This window comes from Gasterosteus aculeatus, chromosome 1 (assembly GCF_964276395.1).
Source record: "Gasterosteus aculeatus chromosome 1, fGasAcu3.hap1.1, whole genome shotgun sequence".
Lineage (NCBI taxonomy): Eukaryota > Metazoa > Chordata > Actinopteri > Perciformes > Gasterosteidae > Gasterosteus > Gasterosteus aculeatus.
In genome coordinates this window covers 19,107,014-19,126,092 of record NC_135688.1, presented here as the reverse complement: position 1 = coordinate 19,126,092, position 19,079 = coordinate 19,107,014, and the positions used below count along the sequence as shown (strand labels likewise).

The 19,079-nt window shown below is 44.2% G+C and overlaps 1 protein-coding gene across 1 annotated transcript; it reads left to right on the top strand.

Annotated features, from left to right (window-relative positions):
• Window positions 1-909: 909 nt before the first annotated feature.
• Window positions 910-14,554, top strand: LOC120834507 (protein NLRC3-like). Its single transcript, XM_078098513.1, has 9 exons — window positions 910-1,252; window positions 3,768-4,034; window positions 5,626-5,661; window positions 5,855-7,652; window positions 7,750-7,923; window positions 8,767-8,940; window positions 9,311-9,484; window positions 12,860-12,906; window positions 13,057-14,554. Exons 1-9 carry the CDS (start codon window positions 1,099-1,101, stop codon window positions 13,650-13,652), a joined length of 3,420 nt encoding a protein of 1,139 aa, XP_077954639.1. The 5' UTR covers window positions 910-1,098; the 3' UTR covers window positions 13,653-14,554.
• Window positions 14,555-19,079: the final 4,525 nt, after the last annotated feature.

The window sequence follows — 19,079 nt, the reverse complement described above, 5'->3', positions numbered from 1 at the left end:
TAAACTCTACCCTCAAACAAACATTACTGGTGAACAAACAACAGTCTGACATAATGAGCGGTGCGAGTCACATCCGGGTATTATGACCGTTCTCAGCGAGATGTGGACTTTAGGAGAAACAGTACTTCAAGTTCCGTATGTAGTAATTGAGGCTCGTAGTACTCCGTGATGACATCATTCCGCTTTGCATTATATACATAATTACTTCCCACCATTAATGTCATCGTGAACGAAACTCCGATGTGGTGACGTGCGGAAGGAGACACTTTCCCTAGCAGCTCGATTAATGTGCTCGATGGTGAGAGATGAGAGAGAGAGATGGTGATCATTTATATATATTCATATGTGTGTGTGTGTGTGTGTGTGTGTGTGCGCGTGCGTGTGTGTGTGTATGCATATAATTCCATAGAAAGTATAAAATGACTTGATAACACAAAACAAAAATAAAAATATCCAAAGAACAAGAAGAGAAAATTATGCTGAAAATATTAATACATCTTTTCTTGACTTTTCTGCAGCTTATTTTCACAGTACTGGTGTTTTTTCCCCCTTGAGGGGTTGCTGGAGAAATTACATTTTACTCTATGTAATCAGGCTTCTTTATGGCTGTTCTTATCCACAATCATTTGCACAGCAGATATATGAGCCAGAGGGTTCAAGCTGCCATGTGATGAGGAAGTAGAATACTGCACGTAACAACATGTACTTTGTGAGGAAGCTGCCGTTTGCATAAAGGTAAATGATTTGGCACGCAGCTTCAGACTGATACGTGGGTAAGTTGTACCGCCACAACAGGTTCAACCAGATCAACCACAAAGGTTTCTGCTTCATCACGTGTTCCCTACTAGTCTACATTGAGAAGACCAGGTGACAAAGAGGGCGGGTCCTCTAAACTATCTGGTCCAAACTAGAGCATCCAGTCTGTTGTCAGAGCAACTCTTTAGAGGTAAAGGGCTGTTCCACAGATGCTGGTTTTGATCCTGAAAGACTCTTGTTTGAGCAGTGAGAAGGATTCTGTTCACAAGGACCTTTGACCCAGTGAACACAGCTCAAACTGACACTCAGTTGACCAGTCAGACTGTGGACTTTGATGGTGACATGAGGACACACCCTCTCTGTCGAAGGACAACAACCTGCGTCACTTCACTCCGTCTGATGGAAGCTGAATTGAAGCACGGAGGTCCTTTTCTACATGGACCTGCTGAGGACAGAAGAGAGCTGCACACTGAGGAAGATCATGTCTACAACCTCAGTAAGTGGAGCTGTGATTGGTTGATCTACATCATTGATGGTTGTGAACGTGTGATTGTTTAAAGCTAGGAAACAAGATGGCGCCTGTGTGAGCAGGCAGAGAGAAGCTGCTGTTAGTCTGAATGATGACACTGTGATGAAGAAGAGGAGCTCAGTCTGATCTGGGCTCTGTGAGGACTGTTACTGATGAGGAGGGGAAGGTAGCAGTCGGAGGGGCACTAGGACCCAGCTGGGACCGGAGAGCTCACCTGAGCCTTTGTTCCTGCACTGAAACGCACCAGAGAGACGCTCTATTTGCTCTCACCTGTCACCTGATTCAGTCCTTTAAGTCCACAAAGCTTTATGTTCATTTCTTCATCTGCTATAAACACATTTAGTTACTTTGTGAGTGTTTGAATGTGTTTGTATTTTCTTTAGTGTTCAGTCTTTCTCTCTTTGATCACCAGTGTAAGAGCCTTAATAAGATGTGTTTATTGTCTTATAAAAAGTGTCATAGCTCCTTTCAGTTTCATTGCTGATGACGTCATAGCCTATGTTCTCCAGTCGAGGTTCATCAGTCTGCAGAGCAATACAGTTTTTTAACCGTTGTGCCAAGTCGAGCACTAAATGTTTCTTGTAACTAAGTTTTTGTGAAGTAAATCTTTTTAAAACTAAGTTGCTGTCTATGAAGAATCATTACGCGTCAAGCTCACGGCCCAAACGCAGACTGTGACTGTAGTGGTAATAACATCAACGGGGACGGAATTAAGATGGCCGCTATAACCAGGCTCTAGCCGAACAGCTGCTACGACTCAGTTGAGAAGAAAAACAGCTTATAGATTCCTCACTGCACATACAATAAGATGCGAATGAGCAATTATTTCCACTAGTTCAATGTGTGGTAAAGCTGACCAGAAAATTTGACGGATAACATGCAGGAATGCCAAAGTCCACAGAGAACGAGTTCACATATATACTGATTCGTATTTGAGGTCTTATATATTTCAATTGTAGGAGAGGAGGAGTATAAGAGGAGAGTTGATTAAAGATAGCACGTTCAAGGGTTTTGGACAAAAAGGGAAGAAGAGAGACCGGTCTGTAGTTGTTTTCTTCAGAAGGGTTGAGGGTGGGTTTCTTCAGGAGAGGGTTGACTCTTGCCTCCTTCAGAGAATTGGGAAAACAGCCAGATGACAGAGCGTTGTTGATGAGAAAGGTGAGGAACGGAAGAAGGTCAGGTGCGATAGATTGTAGAAGATGTGATGGAATGGGGTCAAGAGGGCAGGTGGTCGGACGGGCAGAGGTTACTAGGGTAAGAATTTGGTTAGGAGAGAGGGCGGTGAAAGAGGAAAGTGAGGGCGAAAGAGGTGACGTCAGTGGGACGCGAGAAGTAGGAGGTGGGTTTGAGAAGGAGGAGCGTATGTCAGCTATTTTCTTGGTGAAGTAGTTGACAAAGTCTCCCGGAAGAAGGGGGGAGGTGGGAGGAGGGGTAGGGGGTTCAAGGAGATTGGAGAAGATCGAGAAGAGTTTTTTGGGGTTAGAGAATGAGGATTCGATTTTGGATTGGTAGAAAGAGGTTTTGGCAGCAGAGATAGAAGCAGAAAACGAGGAGAGGAGAGATTGAAATTCAAGCAGATCGTCAGGTCGTTTATATTTACGCCATCTCCTTTCCGATGCTCGCATGGTGGCTCTCATGGCACGGACCGGTTGAGACAGCCATGGAGCCGGAGGGGATTTGCCAGTCCGTCGTGTCGTAAGAGGGCAGAGAGAGTCTAGAGAGGAGGAAAGAGTTGAGAGGAGAGTCTCTGCAGCAGCGTTCGGATGCAAGAGTGAGAAGGAGTCAGTTGAAGGGAGGGCTGATAGAACAGAGGATGCCAGCGAGGAGGGAGAGAGGGAGCGAATATTGCGATGAGCTGGTATAGAGTTAGTCAATGAGGGAGGTTTGTTAGTTATAGAGAGTGGAAGGGAGTAAGAGATGAAGAAGTGATCAGACACATGAAGTGGAGTTACAGAGAGGTTAGTGGTAGAGCAGTTTCTAGTAAAGATGTAGTCAAGGTGATTGCCGGCTTTGTGAGTAGGAGGAGAGGGACTGAGTGACAGAGCGAAGGAAGAAAGTAGGTGTAAGAGGTCAGATGACTTCTCTGTCTGGATGTTGAAGTCACCCAGGAGGATGAGCGGAGGTCCATTTTCGGGGAAATTAGACAGGAGAATGTCCAGTTCTTCCAAGAAATGACCTAAGGAGCCTGGCGGACGGTAGAGGACAATGATGGTTAATTGTACCGGGTGAGTGATTGTTACAGCATGGAATTCAAAGGACAATGGGGTGGATGGTGGTAGAGGGTAGAGAGAAAAGCTCCATTTGGGTGAAATGAGTAGACCTGTGCCACCACCCCTACCAGTGGGCCTGGGAGTGTGGCTGAAGGAGAAGGCGGAGGAGAGAGCGGAGAGAGGAGAGAGATACATCTTGCTACTGTTTGTTTTTTAAATGCAGAGTAGTAATTGTTCTCTAGATTGATATTTATTTGGGTGTCTTTAAAAAGGACAGATGCAGGTGGACATCCTCAACATTTTAGAGCATCTGCAGGATGAGGACTTCAAACGGTTCAAGTGGCACCTGCGGAACTATTCAATCCCGCAAGACCCCAGATCAATCCGACCCTGTGACCTGGAGAAAGCAGACCAGATGGACACGGTGGACCTGATGGTGCGGTGCTACGCCAAAGACTCGGTTCAGGTGGCCGTGAGCGTTTTGAAAACGATGCAAATGAACGATCTGGCTGAAAATTTATCCAAAAAGAACTATACGGGTAAGTTATTAAAAAGAGGAACAAAGACATCAGATGCTTATAATAAAGATACGACAGAAGTAAAGATGAGGAATGTGCCTCATAAATCCTCCTCATTCCAGGAGGGTGGGGCTCCTCTTAAGCCCCTCCCCCTGTGATGGATGTGCTTCATGTGCCGTTTGGATTGTCTGCTCTCTGTCTGCTGTGTAATGTTGTGTGTCTCATTAGAAGCATGTTTGGTCACATGCAAGTATGAACACTACTTACTTCACTTCTTAATAAATGTTAATAATAATAATAGCAGGCCACCACCCTGAGTGGAGGGATCCAAAACCAAACTATGAATTGAGTGCAGTGTTAATCTCGTCGACGAAAACTATGACGAAAAATGTTCGTTAATGACTTTTTCGTGACGAAAAGGGATCTTAAAAAATAAAAACTATGACTAAATATATTCCAATTTTCGTTAACGAGGCGAAACGAAAATGTTGGTGGTTGACGAATACTTTTCCCCCCTAAATTCGCATGCACCTAACAGACGTTTCCTCGGTGGATGAGACGCTCCGTCACAGGCTTCTCCAAACACGTCTAACATAATAAACTCATTGCAGGTTCACGCATTTCAACTATAGTTCACGCGCCACATCGTGAGAAGACGGTGTTAAACCGTCTCGGCCACCGTACGTTCGTTACTAAGCAACATAGAGGCGCCAACACAAGTGACAGGTGGATCCTTTTGATAGAAGTGCGCAGTGCAGGTGAAGAACGTGGCGGCGCAGCAGGTGGAGGAAAACCCGCAGGACACAAGAGAGAAGAACTGGTCATGAAACCAGAAAATAAACAAAGAGACAAAGAGAAAGAAAAGACTGTTGAATGAAAAGTGGGGGTCCAGTTTAAGTTAAGGGGTCTTGCGAAAGCATTGCAAGTAAACAGACAAAGACAACAAAGTGTTGCGTTTAGGTCCCTGGTCCTCATGAAGTTGGCAGAGCTTTACACCCTTGCCAATTTGTTAAATAATAAATGCTTTGCTACTTGTTAAAAGTCAAGTCCTTTCATGTAATGATTTTTCACATTTATATTAGCTCACACAAACACACCACCTGTTCTTGGCCCGGCTCCTCCGTCTAATTTTACAACCCATTGTGGCCCGCGAGTCAAAAAGTGTGCCCACCCCTGCTATAGACCTGTCCTAGGAGGGATATCTAATGGACAACCATTGACAACCAAGTACTGCAAGCTAGACTATTATGCAGTTGGAGACACAACACATGGAGTCTCTGGGGCTGAGAAGGGAAGAAAAAAAGTTTAATATGGCTAATAAATGTGACTAAAACTAGACTAAAATATAATTAGTTTTCGTCGACGAAAACTAGACTAAAACTAAGAAGGATCAAAATGATTAAATGTGACTAAAACTGACATGCATTTTCGTCTGAAGACTAAGACTAAATCGAAAATAGCTGCCAAAGTTAACAGTCAATTTGAGTGTCATTATTGGTGTTCACCCAATATAAGGAACTATTCCGCATTAAGCGTGTAGGTTTGACTGTATTTACCAGATATTATCACACTACAAATGCACCAAGTAATCACAGAAAACGTCTTCTTTCAGGCAAACCGAATCCGGTGGGAGGAGATAGAGGTCAAGGTGAAGAGACTTTTCGTACTACCGTCTAATTATTGCAAACTTCAGTTATTTCCATGGTCATAGTTCTCACAGTCAGGTTTCTGGGGAGCTTCAGATAGTCATGCAGCAAAATACAACCAATAGCTTAATCCAAGGGAAATATTATACCATTAAAGTAAAGCATTATCTGATTTGTGGTTTTTTGTTCATTCAGAGCTTATTGACAACTGTCAACGTGAACTCAAATCCAACCTGAAGAAAAAGTTCCGGTGTGTGTTTGAGGGGATCGCTAAAGCAGGAAAGCCATCCCTTCTGAATGAGATCTACACAGAGCTCTACATCACAGAGGGAGGGACTGCAGAGGTCAATAAAGAACATGAGGTCAGACAGACAGAAACAGCATCATGGAAACCACCCAGACCAGAAACAACCATCAGACAAGAAAACCTCTTTAAAGCCTCAGTTGGAGGAGAGGAACCAATCAGAACACTGATGACTAGGGGAGTGGCTGGCATTGGGAAAACAGTCTTAACACAGAAGTTCACTCTGGACTGGGCTGAAGACAAAGACCACCAGGACATTCAGTTCACATTTCCATTCACCTTCAAAGAGCTGAATGTGCTAAGAGATAAGAAGTTCAGCTTGGTGGAACTTGTTCATCACTTCTTCAGTGAAACTAAAGGAGCAGGAATTTGCAGCTTTGAAAAGTTCCAGGTTGTGTTCATCTTTGACGGTCTGGATGAGTTTCGACCTTCGCTGGACTTCTGCAACAATGAGATCCTGACTGATGTCACAGAGTCCGCCTCAGTGAATGTGCTCCTCACAAACCTCATCAGGGGGAAGTTGCTTCCCTCTGCTCGCCTCTGGATAACCACACGACATGCAGCAGCCAATCAGATCCCTCCTGAGTGTGTTGGCATGGTGACAGAGGTCAGAGGCTTCAACGACCCCCAGAAGGAGGAGTACTTCAGGAAGAGGTTCAGAGATGAGGAGCAGGCCAAAAGGATCATCTCTCACATCAAGACCTCACGAAGCCTTCACATCATGTGCCACATCCCAGTTTTCTGCTGGATCACTGCTACAGTTCTGGAGCAGGTGTTAAAGATCAGAGAGGGAGGAGAGCTGCCCAAGACCCTGACTGAGATGTACATCCACTTCCTGGTGGTTCAGTTCAAAACGAAGAATGTCAAGTACGATGGCGGAGCTGAGACGGATCAACAGTGGAGTCCAGAAAGCAAGAAGATGATTGAGTCTCTCGGAAAACTGGCCTTTGATCAGCTGCAGAAAGGCAACCTAATCTTCTATGAATCCGACCTGACAGAGTGTGGCATCAATATCAGAGCAGCCTCAGTGTACTCAGGAGTGTTCACTCAGATCTTTAGAGAGGAGAGTGGACTGTACCAGGACAAGATGTTCTGCTTTGTCCATCTGAGTGTTCAGGAGTTTCTGGCTGCACTTCATGTCCACCTGACCTTCATCACCTTTGATGTCAATTTGCTGTCAAAAGAACAAACAACCTCTCTGGTGTCTAAACGCTTTAAAGCCGATCTTAAACAAATGCGTCTCTACCAGAGTGCTGTGGACGAGGCCTTACAGAGTCCTAATGGACACCTGGACTTGTTCCTCCGCTTCCTCCTGGGTCTTTCCCTGGAGACCAATCAGACTCTCCTACGAGGTCTGCTGACACAGACAAGAAGTCCCTCACACACCAATCAGGCTGTCCAGTACATCAAGAAGAAGATAAATGAGAATGTGTCTCCGGAGAAAAGCATCAACCTGTTCCACTGTCTCAATGAACTAAATGATGATTCTCTAGTAGATGAGATCCAAAAGTACCTTAGATCAGGACACATCTCCAGATATATACTGTCTCCTGCTCAGTGGTCAGCTCTGGTCTTCATCTTACTGTCATCGGAAGAAGATCTGGAGGTGTTTGACCTGAAGAAATACTCTGCTTCAGGGGAGGCTCTTCGTAGGCTGCTGCCAGTGGTCAAAGCCTCCAACAAAGCTCTGTAAGTTCAGAGAGAGTTAGATTCATACATCAGAATGTGCATATGATGCCATCTTTTCTACTTATTGTTCATATTTTCTTCATCGTTGTCTCTTCAGACTGAGTGGCTGTAACCTCTCAGAGGAAAGCTGTGAAGCTCTGTCCTCAGTTCTTAACTACCAGTCATCTAGTCTGAGAGAGCTGGATCTAAGTACCAATGTCCTGGAGGATTCAGGAGTGAAGCTGCTGTCTGCTGGACTGGAGAGTTCACACTGTGCCCTGAAGACTCTCAGGTCAGATTAAGTTTGTCTACAATGATTTAAATGTGTCTCTAAACTATAAGCCCCATGCAGTGTAAAAAGGATCTATCTTTCTCAATCTATGAATTTGTTCTTCAAGATTTCAGATTTGATGAACAATTTTTACCAGGAAATAAACCAGAACTATGGAACCAGATGAACTAATCCCAGAGACAAAACTGAGGACTAAAAGCCCTTTTTGTGAATTTATGTTTGTATTTCCATGACAACAGAAGAATCTTGTAGACACAACAAATTTATTAGAAATTAGCCTAAAAAAATATACAGTCTGAAACACAATGTTCTTTGGCAATAAAACATCACAGGTTCATCCTGTCGTTACTCTTATTTAGGCTTTAGAATGTTAAATGTGATATAATTAATGAATGAAAAGGAGAAAAGCAGGGGTGGGAAAGAGACTCAAGACGTTATTGTGTGTCTCTACAGTGACAATCTGCTGACAGTTTTATGGTTGTTTATTTAAACTTAAAAAACATGAAATCAGAAGATGAAGATTAATTTCTCTTTTACACTCATTTTGTTTTCTCTTTCTTTAAAACAAGTCAGATAGAGGATAGAGAATCCTAACTTTTTATTTTAATCTAATAAACAACATTAATTATCCCTACCTCACCCTGACATTAATACAGTAATTACTGTAAACATTAGAGCAAAATTAACGGATTTCTTCCTCTTGTTTAAAGTACATCAAAAACACTTTCACTGAAGAAATTTTCTTTGCTCTTACTGAATTAATTTAGTTCAAACTCATTATCAAAGAGGATTTCATTTTAACACTAATGATAATTTTCCTTTTGTTGATTGTTGTTTCTTCAGACTGAGCGACTGTCAACTCTCAGAGAGAAGCTGTGAAGCTCTGTCCTCAGTTGTCAGATTACAGTCCTCTAGTCTGGGAGAGCTGGATCTGAGTAACAACGACCTGCAGGATTCAGGAGTGAAGTTGCTGGCGGCTGGACTGGAGAGTCCACACTGTGACCTGGAGACTCTCAGGTCAGAATTCAATTAATCCACTTAGTGTCTTTATTTACATCAATGGTACATTTCTGACTTTCATAAGATTCTTTCTGCTTGTATAATTTAAATATATGTATATATTTCTAAATATTTCCATAAACATTTGTTAGACTTTATTTTCAATAAAATGTTACAAATAGAAATATTGGAGATCAATCATAGTTAACAGTGATGTTATCTGATTGTTGATGGACATTAGTGGATGTTTGGTTGGGACTTGAAACCAGTCAAAAACAATGGTAATATCATCTCTCACTAGCCGACTGTGTTTCAGTCCTGCAGTGACCTTCCAGCCCTAAAGATCCCTCAGATCGCGTGACCTTTTTGTTGTTTTGTGTGTTTGCAGGCTGTCAGGCTGTCAGATCACAGAAGAAGGCTGTGCTTCTCTGGCCTCAGCTCTGAGCTCCAACCCCTCCCATCTGAGAGAGCTGGACCTGAGATACAATCATCCAGGAGAGTCAGGAGTGATGCTACTGTCTGCTGTACTGGAGGATCCACACTGGAGACTGGAAACTCTCAGGTATGAAGAGACCTGATGCAGCCAGAGACAATCAGTCTGGTAGAGGAGGTGGAGCTGGAAACCTTTTCTCTGACACACAAGGCTGACAGTCTGGTTAATATGACCCTGACACACCAAGCTGACCTAAAACTACCAGAGACTCACCAAACTGTTTGTGTCCCACATCAGACCATTAATACAGAGTATTAAGTGAGGAAAGTAGTGAGTGGTGAGGAAACAGTAGCCAGGTTGAGCCTTAAAAGGGAGGAAGATCATGAAAGGCTTATTTCTCTGGTCTTGTTTCCACCTCATAAGAGAGGACAGTGGTGTATCGGCCCTCATGGTGGGTTGATATGATGTAGCTCCAACCACCCCCCGACCTCTTCCATCAGAGGGGTTGTAGTGCAGTAGTGATTTCAGTGACTTTCTCCTTTACTTCAGAGAGACAACAGTCATTATTACACAAACACAAGAAGTCAGGACCAAAACATCCAACAATCAATACTTCTACATTGACTGCACCTCTGCTGACTATGGGATGGTGAGGAGTCGTGTGGTGGAGATGAACCTACAGAGAATAGTCTCCATCACTACAGCCCTACATAGCTGCTTAGCCTCTTTTAGCTCCTATCTTTGGATGTGCAGCTCATTTCCTGTCTGGTTCAGTCTCAGTGTTTCCAACAGCAGCTGTTTTCATCCAACAAGCTGTGATGAAGCCATAGTTCACCACCTGCTGAGCAGCAACCAGCAGACACACTGAGTCAGAGACCAGCTGGGGAACATAGAGGAGCATTTAGCAGCTAGAGACAGAGATATTCAGGAGGTGGTGGAGACCAAAAGAAGAGCTAAGAGAGAGAATAGTGGCCTTCCATCCATCGGATGACACAGTAGCTGTGTCTAAATTCATTGGGCTACATTCTTGCAGCCTCCAGCCTTCAGCAGCCTTCGCGGTAGACCTGGTCTAGTCCTCAGCAACTGCATAGGCTGAAATGAGCGGTCTCTGAAATGGGACGTCCTCCAGGGGGACTTCCTGCTTACCTCTGCTGCTCCCGTTGCCTAGCGACCTGCTGCGCTTGACAGTAAAAGCCTTTAAACCCTCAAAACGTATAAAGTAAAGATAGGGAAGATAATCAATAAAAAAAACACAACAGCAAACACATTCATTAACTTGTATTTTTTTTCCCTTGCATTAGATACGAGCTATTTTAACTGTAGCTTAAGATATTACAGAATATGTCCACGCTACAGAAGCCGAATGTCACCACACACATGGTTCTCCTTCAGCTCGATGCTTCTTCCTCCTGCTCCATAAAACACAACTAGATGTAAAGTTAGTTTATCATCAAACACAAAACAAAAGCAGCAAAGCAAGTTCAAGTTCTTTGTGTATTTGTTCTATAACGTTACTGACTTAGAAAGTAATATTTCAGGTTCATAACTTGTCTATCTGAGCTCACTTTGATCCATTTCTGTTCATAATATGAAGTATAAAGTATATATAAAACCGTCTCAGCGTCAGTAAGATATTAGTCAGCCTCTAAAGTGTGAAAGTTAAGTAATTAAAGTGACTTTTCACTAATAACTACAGACGAGCTGCTTGTTGTGCCTTTGTTATAAATGTGTGTTGGTACATTGATGTTCATAAGAAAAGTACATGGACCCAGGACGGGCTCAGGTGAGAGTCTGGGTCAGGGGCTGTATGGGGGGATTTAATGTTAACACTAAGAGCAGTGTGATATCACGTCTTATGTGAATTTAGAAACACATATATACTATATTATGACATTCATATCGGTGGATATCGGTGGATGTTGGGCTGCAAAGGATACAGCCGAGTTGCAGCCGACGTGACGTATGCGGTCAATAAATGTGTCCTTAAGGATATGTTAACTTATGGATATAAGAAACGGAAGCAAATAAAGTTTAACAATATTTATTAAATACAAGTCTAATCCGGCCCAATATGAACTTTGACACATTACACGCTCTGAGCGACACCTGAATGATTCATGCACCACACGGCGGTCAAACCTGCTTAAATCACACAGCACTGCACACCTGTGCACACGGCAAATCACTGCAAAACCAACCAACCCTTTAGTTCACACAAGATCAGGTTGTCTACCCAGACCACTGCAGAAAGTACCGGGAAATGTAGAGTTAGTGACCAGATGACAAACAGACAAAAATTACATTACCGTACATGTTGAAGAATAGGGGATCGAAGTGCGTATGCAGGTTTTTCACTTGTCCGCAATGAATGGACGGTAAAAGCATTGCTTATTCTACCATTTCTTTGTATTTGACTATGCATAACGGCCACATTCGTCATTGTAACATCTAGACAATTGCAATAACACACATATTGCATATTTATTTATAAAAATAAACAGTCAAAATAGATATACAACTTTATTTGTTTATGTTTTATTTTTACCCTGACTGAACGCCACTGGATGCAGTCTAGGGATTTGTGACACACACAGACTCCAGGGCCCTGTTCCTCGTACGTAGTTCAACTAAGTCGATCAAATGTCCCGTTATCCAGCTCAAATGAACGAGATCATTGACATCAGGCTATCTTGGTTCCTCAAAGGCGGATCCACGCTCAAACAGTCTCATTAGTTTGAACCAGATGTCATCAGCACAATCGTCCTACGTCAGAAGGTGGAAGACTCGATCACCAAAACCAGGATTTTTAAACGGCAAATAAACTCACAGGAAGACGAGCAGGAGATGATGATACATGCATATGAGTATTTTAATCATTTCTGTTGGAAGAATTGAACGTATTGTTCATCTTTTACCTTGTTCATTCTGTACATCCGTCGCAGTCTCTCCATCCCGGGGGGGATCCTCCTCTGTCTCTCTAAAGGTTTCTTCCCTTTATGCTCCCCATTTTTTTCCTGTAGCGGTGTGATGGTTTCGGGACAGAGGATGTCACATGTGTACAGACTGTAAAGCCCTCTGAGACAAATTTGTGATTTTGTGCTATAGAAAATAAAATTAATTGAATCATAAGATCATGGCAAAAACTAACACTGACCCCTGCGAGGTCTACAAGCCTAGTATCGCAAAGACGTTAAATGTATTGACTTATTTTGTGCCTCATCACTCTAATCAAAGATTATATTTCTTTAAATGTGCCTGCTGGCAGAAGGCGAGGTGAGAGACTGTGAGAGACAGTATGAGAGACGGTGTGTGGGACAATGTGAGAGACAGTGTCTATTAATAGATGATGAATACGTGAACATAATGAGCTGTGGTCATCAGCCAATCAGAAGAAGCTCCACTGAAGTGGAAGAAGAATAGGTGGTCCATGTGGACATGAAGGACAGAGATGTGTGTATGAAAGTCATGTATTGTCCATGTCTCTGACCCCCCTCCTACTTTCAGGGTGGAGCCTGCTGGAGTTCGATGGTTGAGACCAGGTCTGAGGAAGTGTAAGTGTGCTTTGAGTTTCATTCATACAGATTCAACCGTCTTCACACTGTGACATCACTCATTCACCTCTGTCATGTCATCATCAACGTGTCAATCGATGAACACATGATTAACAACTGCAGCTGTGTTGTGTCTTGTTCTCTCATCAGATTCCTGTGAACTCACAATCGACACAAACACAGTAAACGGAAAACTCAAACTGTCTGACAACAACAGGAAGGTGACATATGTGGTGGAGTATCAGTCATATCCTAAACATCCAGACAGATTTGACAACTTTCCTCAGCTGCTGTGTAGAACTGGTCTGACTGGTCGCTGTTACTGGGAGGTTGAGTGGAGAGGAAGAGTTCACGTGTCAGTGAGTTACAGAGGAATCAAGAGGAAAGGATTCAGTTCAGACTGTTTGTTTGGAGAGACTGATCAGTCATGGAGTCTGAGATGCTCCGATGAAGATTACTATGTCCATCACAATAAGACAGTAACACGCATCACCTCCTCCTCCTCCTCCTCCTCCTCCTCCGGTAGAGTAGCGGTGTATGTGGACTGTCCTGCTGGCTCTTTGTCCTTCTACAGAGTCTCTTCTGATACACTGATTCACCTCCACACCTTCAGCACCACATTCACTGAACCTCTTTATCCTGGGTTCATGTCCAGGTCTGGTTCTGGTTCCTCAGTGTCTTTGTGTTCTCTGCAGGAGGGAGATTCTCTTCCTGGTGGAGAACCTTCCTCTCTGCCCACCACATAGTTCAGTCTGTACAGGATGTCACACATGTGCATGTAGATGCAGGTGGAGCAGGTAAGGGGTACCTGAGGTGGTCTGGACTCTGGGGAGTCCACAGCTGTGTGGGACTTGTGGTGTTGCAGATGGAAGTCTGAAAGAGCTCAGCTAGGTGTGTTTTAATGTTGCTGTGCTCGTTGCCTCTTTGTATGAATCAATAGATTATCTTTTAGATATCGGGTCCTAATTAAGGTTTAATCTTAATCTTTATGTACCGCAATGTTCAAGAAGTTGTTGCTGTTGTATAAATTATCCTTATTTATGTGTTAATTATCAGCAAGCTAAATATATGCTTTTCCTGCACATCCTCTCTGTTGTCTCAGCTGGGTCCCAAAGCGGCGGCTCTAAGAAGCAGTTAGCCAATCACTGATGAAGTTAATGAGTGACATTATAATTTCAGCGTCCTAAAATACATTGAGATTTGGGCTGGCCCTTCGCCGCCCTACGCTGAGGTCTCGGCAGAGCGAGTCTCCGACGCGCCGTTTAACAACATAACAGGAGCGACCACCGGCCGTGTCCTTCCAAGAAGACCCGACCCGAACTTGGTACGAGAAAAAAACTTTGCCAGAGAAACTAGAGGTAAAACAGCTGGACCCAGATCAGCCAAACCTCACAATCAGACAACGGACCGGCCTGAAAGGGAAGCCACACATACGGCACTTCTGTAGAGACTTTAATATATTTATCCTTTAATATATTTATCCTTTAATATAACATATTTATATCGGATCTTTAGAATAGTTACGATATCATAGTTATCATATTCTGAATATTGTTTTATATATCAATTAAAACGGAATTGTTTGAATAAGATGTCCTTATTATGTTAAACTGTTGAAATAAATGTTAAATATTTAACTGCAAAGTAATACTGTGTGTTTGATACCTTTTTTTGCATTAAATCATACTGGGATGTTTACTGAAACTGATTGGCTGGCCCTACCAAAAGAAAATCCACCAGCCGCTACTGGTGTGATTGTTTGAGCCGATTTTAACTTGAAATATTTAAAAATGTGTTAAATCAAATATAATTTCACATAATCAGGTTTGTTCTGAACTTTTGAAAGCTTCAGCTATCCTCTGAAGAAATGATTAAATGACAGATAACGAGGCACATACACGCACACCCTGACCGCGGCCGCAGGAACAGCTGATTATGGCGCCCGGCTCATGGAGTCGCGTCGCCGGGGCCTCCGAATCCGGACCGCTACACGTCGATCACAGATATAGGCGAGACACGGCTTTCCGCCTTATTTGTTAACTGTCACTCATGATGCCACAACCCTCTCAGTTGATGCTTTTCATCGACAAAACGCCCCCCAGACCCATGTCCGATACGTCGGTCTGCAGAGTAAAGGGAATAGAAAAGTAAGGGGTGTAGAGGAGTGGTTCCCCACAGTCTCTGATACCGCCTCTGGGCAGGTCGTGACAGGTGGCCCGCCCCCCAAGTGGTACCCCAAATACACTACCTCCATCCGTCCAACTGCAGGGTTGGCGGTGAGCCCCGCCCGTCTCAGAGACTCCAGCACTGCGCCCACCCGCCGCACATGTCCCGCCCAGGTGGTGCTGTGGATAATGACATCATCCAAGTAGGTGGCAGCATATGCAGTGGTGGGACGCAGCACTCGATCCATGAGGCGCTGAAACGTGGCCGGGGCACTAAACAAGCCAAATTGAAGCGTAGTAAATTGGTACAACCCATACGGAGTGGAGAAAGCAGATTTTTTTCTTGGCCAATAGCACTAATTCAAATCCAGGGTTGTAAAGAAACAGTGAAGGCAGTGCCCTGCCGGTCCAGGAGTTCGTCGACCCGGGGCATTGGGTAGACATCAAATCGTGACACGTCATTCACCCTGCGATAGTCCGCACAGAACTGTACTGACCCATCTTTCTTAGCCACAAGAACGATGGGGCTACACCAGGCGCTGTTGGACTCTTCTATTATCCCCATCTACAACATCGCAGCCAATTTCCCCTGAACCACTTTTCTTTTGTGTTCGGGCATCCTGTAGGGCTGTGACCTTATCGTCACCCCCGGGGGAATCTCGATTCGGTGAACTGTCAGGTCAGTCCGGCCTGGCAGGGGGGAGCAAACTGCTCTGAGAATGGCGACGCACGGGTCAATGAAGTCTATGATAAATAAATAAACAAACCAACGACTTCCACACACAAAGAATCAGGAAACATTTATTGCCATTATATGTCTGACATTTGTATCCCTATGGTTGAATGCACTTATTGTACGTCGCTTTGGATCAGCTAAATTACATGTAATGTAATGAACCGAGCCGTCTCTGAAAATGGGACCGTCTGGCCTACAGGCGACTTCCTGCTTGCCTTAAGCCTAGTTTATGCTTCTGCATTTTCAGAGCGACGCAGACGCAAGAGCCCCTTGCGTGCCTTTTCACACCTCCTTGCGTCCTTGCGTGTCTCGACCCATTTTTCTAGGCTTGCGTCGCTTTCGACGCAAGCCTCCTGCAGCGCACAAGGCTGCGATTGGTCTGCTAACTACATCATTTACGGAGTCTCACATTTCCTTTGTCATAGCCCGATACCGCCATTATTAAAACGAAGAATGTTTACGAGAGAACGGAGCAGATTTGAGAACTTTTGTCGGAAGAAATGATTAAATATGACCGCTTATACAAGCCGTCATTGGCGGGTTGTAGAAGCGGGTTGGATTCACGGAGGGGGATCTCTGCAAACGCCGGTTTGCCGGTCAAGAGGTGCACAAAGTTGTGGTGGAAAATACGGGACAAATGTGTCCGCGATGAAAATCAGCAGTGGCGATGCACGGGGCAATAAACAAATAAATAGACGTGACTCTCTAGGTCGTCTTCAACAAAAACACGTTACTCCGCCTGTTGTTCTGGAGGTGAATTGCTCTGCAACACACGCAAGACTTTTAGAACCATGAGTTGAAACGAGTGCGTCGACGCAACGACGCAGAGTCAGAGTAAAGTTATTCATATTTCAATTGATTTAGGAAGATACGCTTCTCCTCTGGAGCATTTCAGCCAGAAAGAAGAACATTTTCCGGTTATTTTAAATTCAAATTAAATCAATTGATACCTCCCGTATAATACTTTACTAATTCATAATTACTTTCAGCTTAAAGTAATATTGCAATCTTAAGGCAGAAGAGATTCCATCAATGTTGGCAATAAAAACCACAACAGCAAACACATTTATTAACTTGTATGGAAGGATTTTTTTTCTTTCTTTCTTGCATAGGATTCAAGCTATTTCAACCCCCCCCATGTCCACGCTACGATAGCTTAATGTCAACACACACACATCGTTCTCCTTCAGCTTGATGCTTCTGGCTCCATAAAACACAACTAATTGTAAAGTTAGTTTATAATCACACCACAAAAAGAGCAAAGCAAGTTCACTTTTTTGTGTATTTATTCTGTAACGTTACTGACTTAGAATGTGATATCTGAAGTTCATAACTAATAACTACGGGCGGATGCGGGCAGACGCAGCGACTTCCGGTAACGTGAGCTGCTCGCTGTGTATTTGCTATAAATGTGTGTTGGTACATTGATGTTCATAAGAACAGGACATGGTGAGAGTCTGGCCTGTATGCAGTTGGGGGGATAACGGAGTTAATGTTATCACTAAGAGCAGTTTGTTCTAGCGTCTTATGTGTTTATATAATGTTTTATGGTTCACTGAGTCTTGTCTTGTGCTCTTTTAATCAATCGACCTGCGATTTACAGAGAACGGTCACTAAAGATGTTAAATTCTGGTTGTTACGTGTGTGTGTGTTGTTACGTGTGTGGGTAATGGAAAAGGTTCCTTATGTTTAAAACCCAGTATGGTCGCCAGCTGTCCTTCAAGGGACAGAAATCCACACATTGGTAGCTGGATAGGCATCTTGTGTTGTGTCGTGTGTGTTGGTGCATACATAGATCTGATCTGCTGGAAGCACCATTGAGCAGTTTGAAACACTGAAACATAACATTTAATGAAACTGTGGGAGGGACGTTCAGATGAAGCCTATGACGCCAGTTGGACCAGCTATTGTAGTGAAGCAGGTACAATGGTGACATCAAGCCCTGACACACCGTAGTGTCTGCTCTTTGAATAGGAAGTACGATTAAAAGGATGTTTGTAAGTCACTTACGGTCAGGGCCAGAAAGGTGTGTTGGTATATTAATGTTCATAACGTGTCCCTGGGTTAGCTTGTGTTTTCAACCCCTCTAATGATTGTTGCCTTGTACCGAATTATTTCCTCCTGTGTCCAATCACCTGCACCTCCTCGGTGTGTTTAAACCATTGTCTCTCTCGTCATGTCTTTTGCTCTCTCGTCATGGTTTGTTTGTCATTTTTTGGTTGGGTGGTGACGTTGCCGTTATCTTCTTCTGGCTTCATCTTGTTCCCGCTCGCTCTTTGGCATTTTGGTATTCTTAGTAAATCACTTTTAATTAACTAAGGATACAAAATACCTACAGGAGCAAGCAGGGAAAGCGGGAACAGGATTACGAACAGCACTCAAACAAACCAACGCCAGACGAGGGACATGGATAAATACACGGAGGAGACGCAGGTGATTAGACGGGGAACAATTAGGGACACGGCCAACAATCACGAGGGAACGAGAGCTTTATCTACCGGCTGTGTGGAGGTTCGCCACCTCCCCCAGAGGCAGCATCGGCCCGGGCCTGGTCCGTCTAGACCCCCCACTGACACTGACGGCCCATGCAGCAGCGCACCCCCTACCCGGCGAGCCCACGGGGAGGGGAGAGTAAAGGTGTATCGCTCGCCGTCGAGCCCTTCACCTCCACCCTCCTCTATCTTGTTTTGTTGAGTCTTTTTGAACCATTCTTGGTCTGGTCCCTCGCCTGAGACCTCTTTGCCAGGGGAAACCCTCCAGGAGCACCAGGCTCCAGACAACACAGCCCTCAGGTTCACTGGGACACGCAAACCTCTCCACCCTGATAAGGTGATGGTCTGAGTGAGGAAAGAATTCTTCTCGTGCCATTGGAGACATTCACTCTCTCTGTCATCTTCAAACTTCTTCCGCAGAGCAGCTAGGAGGTTGTTGTGGTCCTCCTGCTGCACCTCCAGCTTGGTGGCACAGGATGTTTCAAGCTGTAATGTCAGTTGCTGAAAGCTGAAGCTTTGCTTTTCTAGCAGATCTTCAGTTTCTTTCAGAGCTCTTGTGACCTTGTTAGTCTCTGCTCTCTGTTCCTCCAGCTGGTTGTGGGATGCCTGGTTTCTTTCAAACATCTCCACAGCCTCCTTCTCCATTGCAAGAACAGCAGTGATGTTCCTCAGCTGGGCATGTTCAAGGTCCTGGCATGTTTTTTCCAGCCTGGCTTTGAAGGAAGTCCTCTCCTGCTCCCACTCAATGGTGCGACCCTCCAGCTGCTGCTCAGCTTTCTC

What these genes read in the sequence shown, in the direction of transcription:
- LOC120834507 (XM_078098513.1), top strand. Translation starts at nt 1,099, where the DNA reads ATGAGGACACACCCTCTCTGTCGAAGGACAACAACCTGCGTCACTTCA. An exon ending in TGGAGACTGGAAACTCTCAG is followed by an intron (nt 9,485 to 12,859) that starts GTATGAAGAGAC and finishes TCCTACTTTCAG; the next exon opens with GGTGGAGCCTGCTGGAGTTC. An exon ending in GAGACCAGGTCTGAGGAAGT is followed by an intron (nt 12,907 to 13,056) that starts GTAAGTGTGCTT and finishes TTCTCTCATCAG; the next exon opens with ATTCCTGTGAACTCACAATC.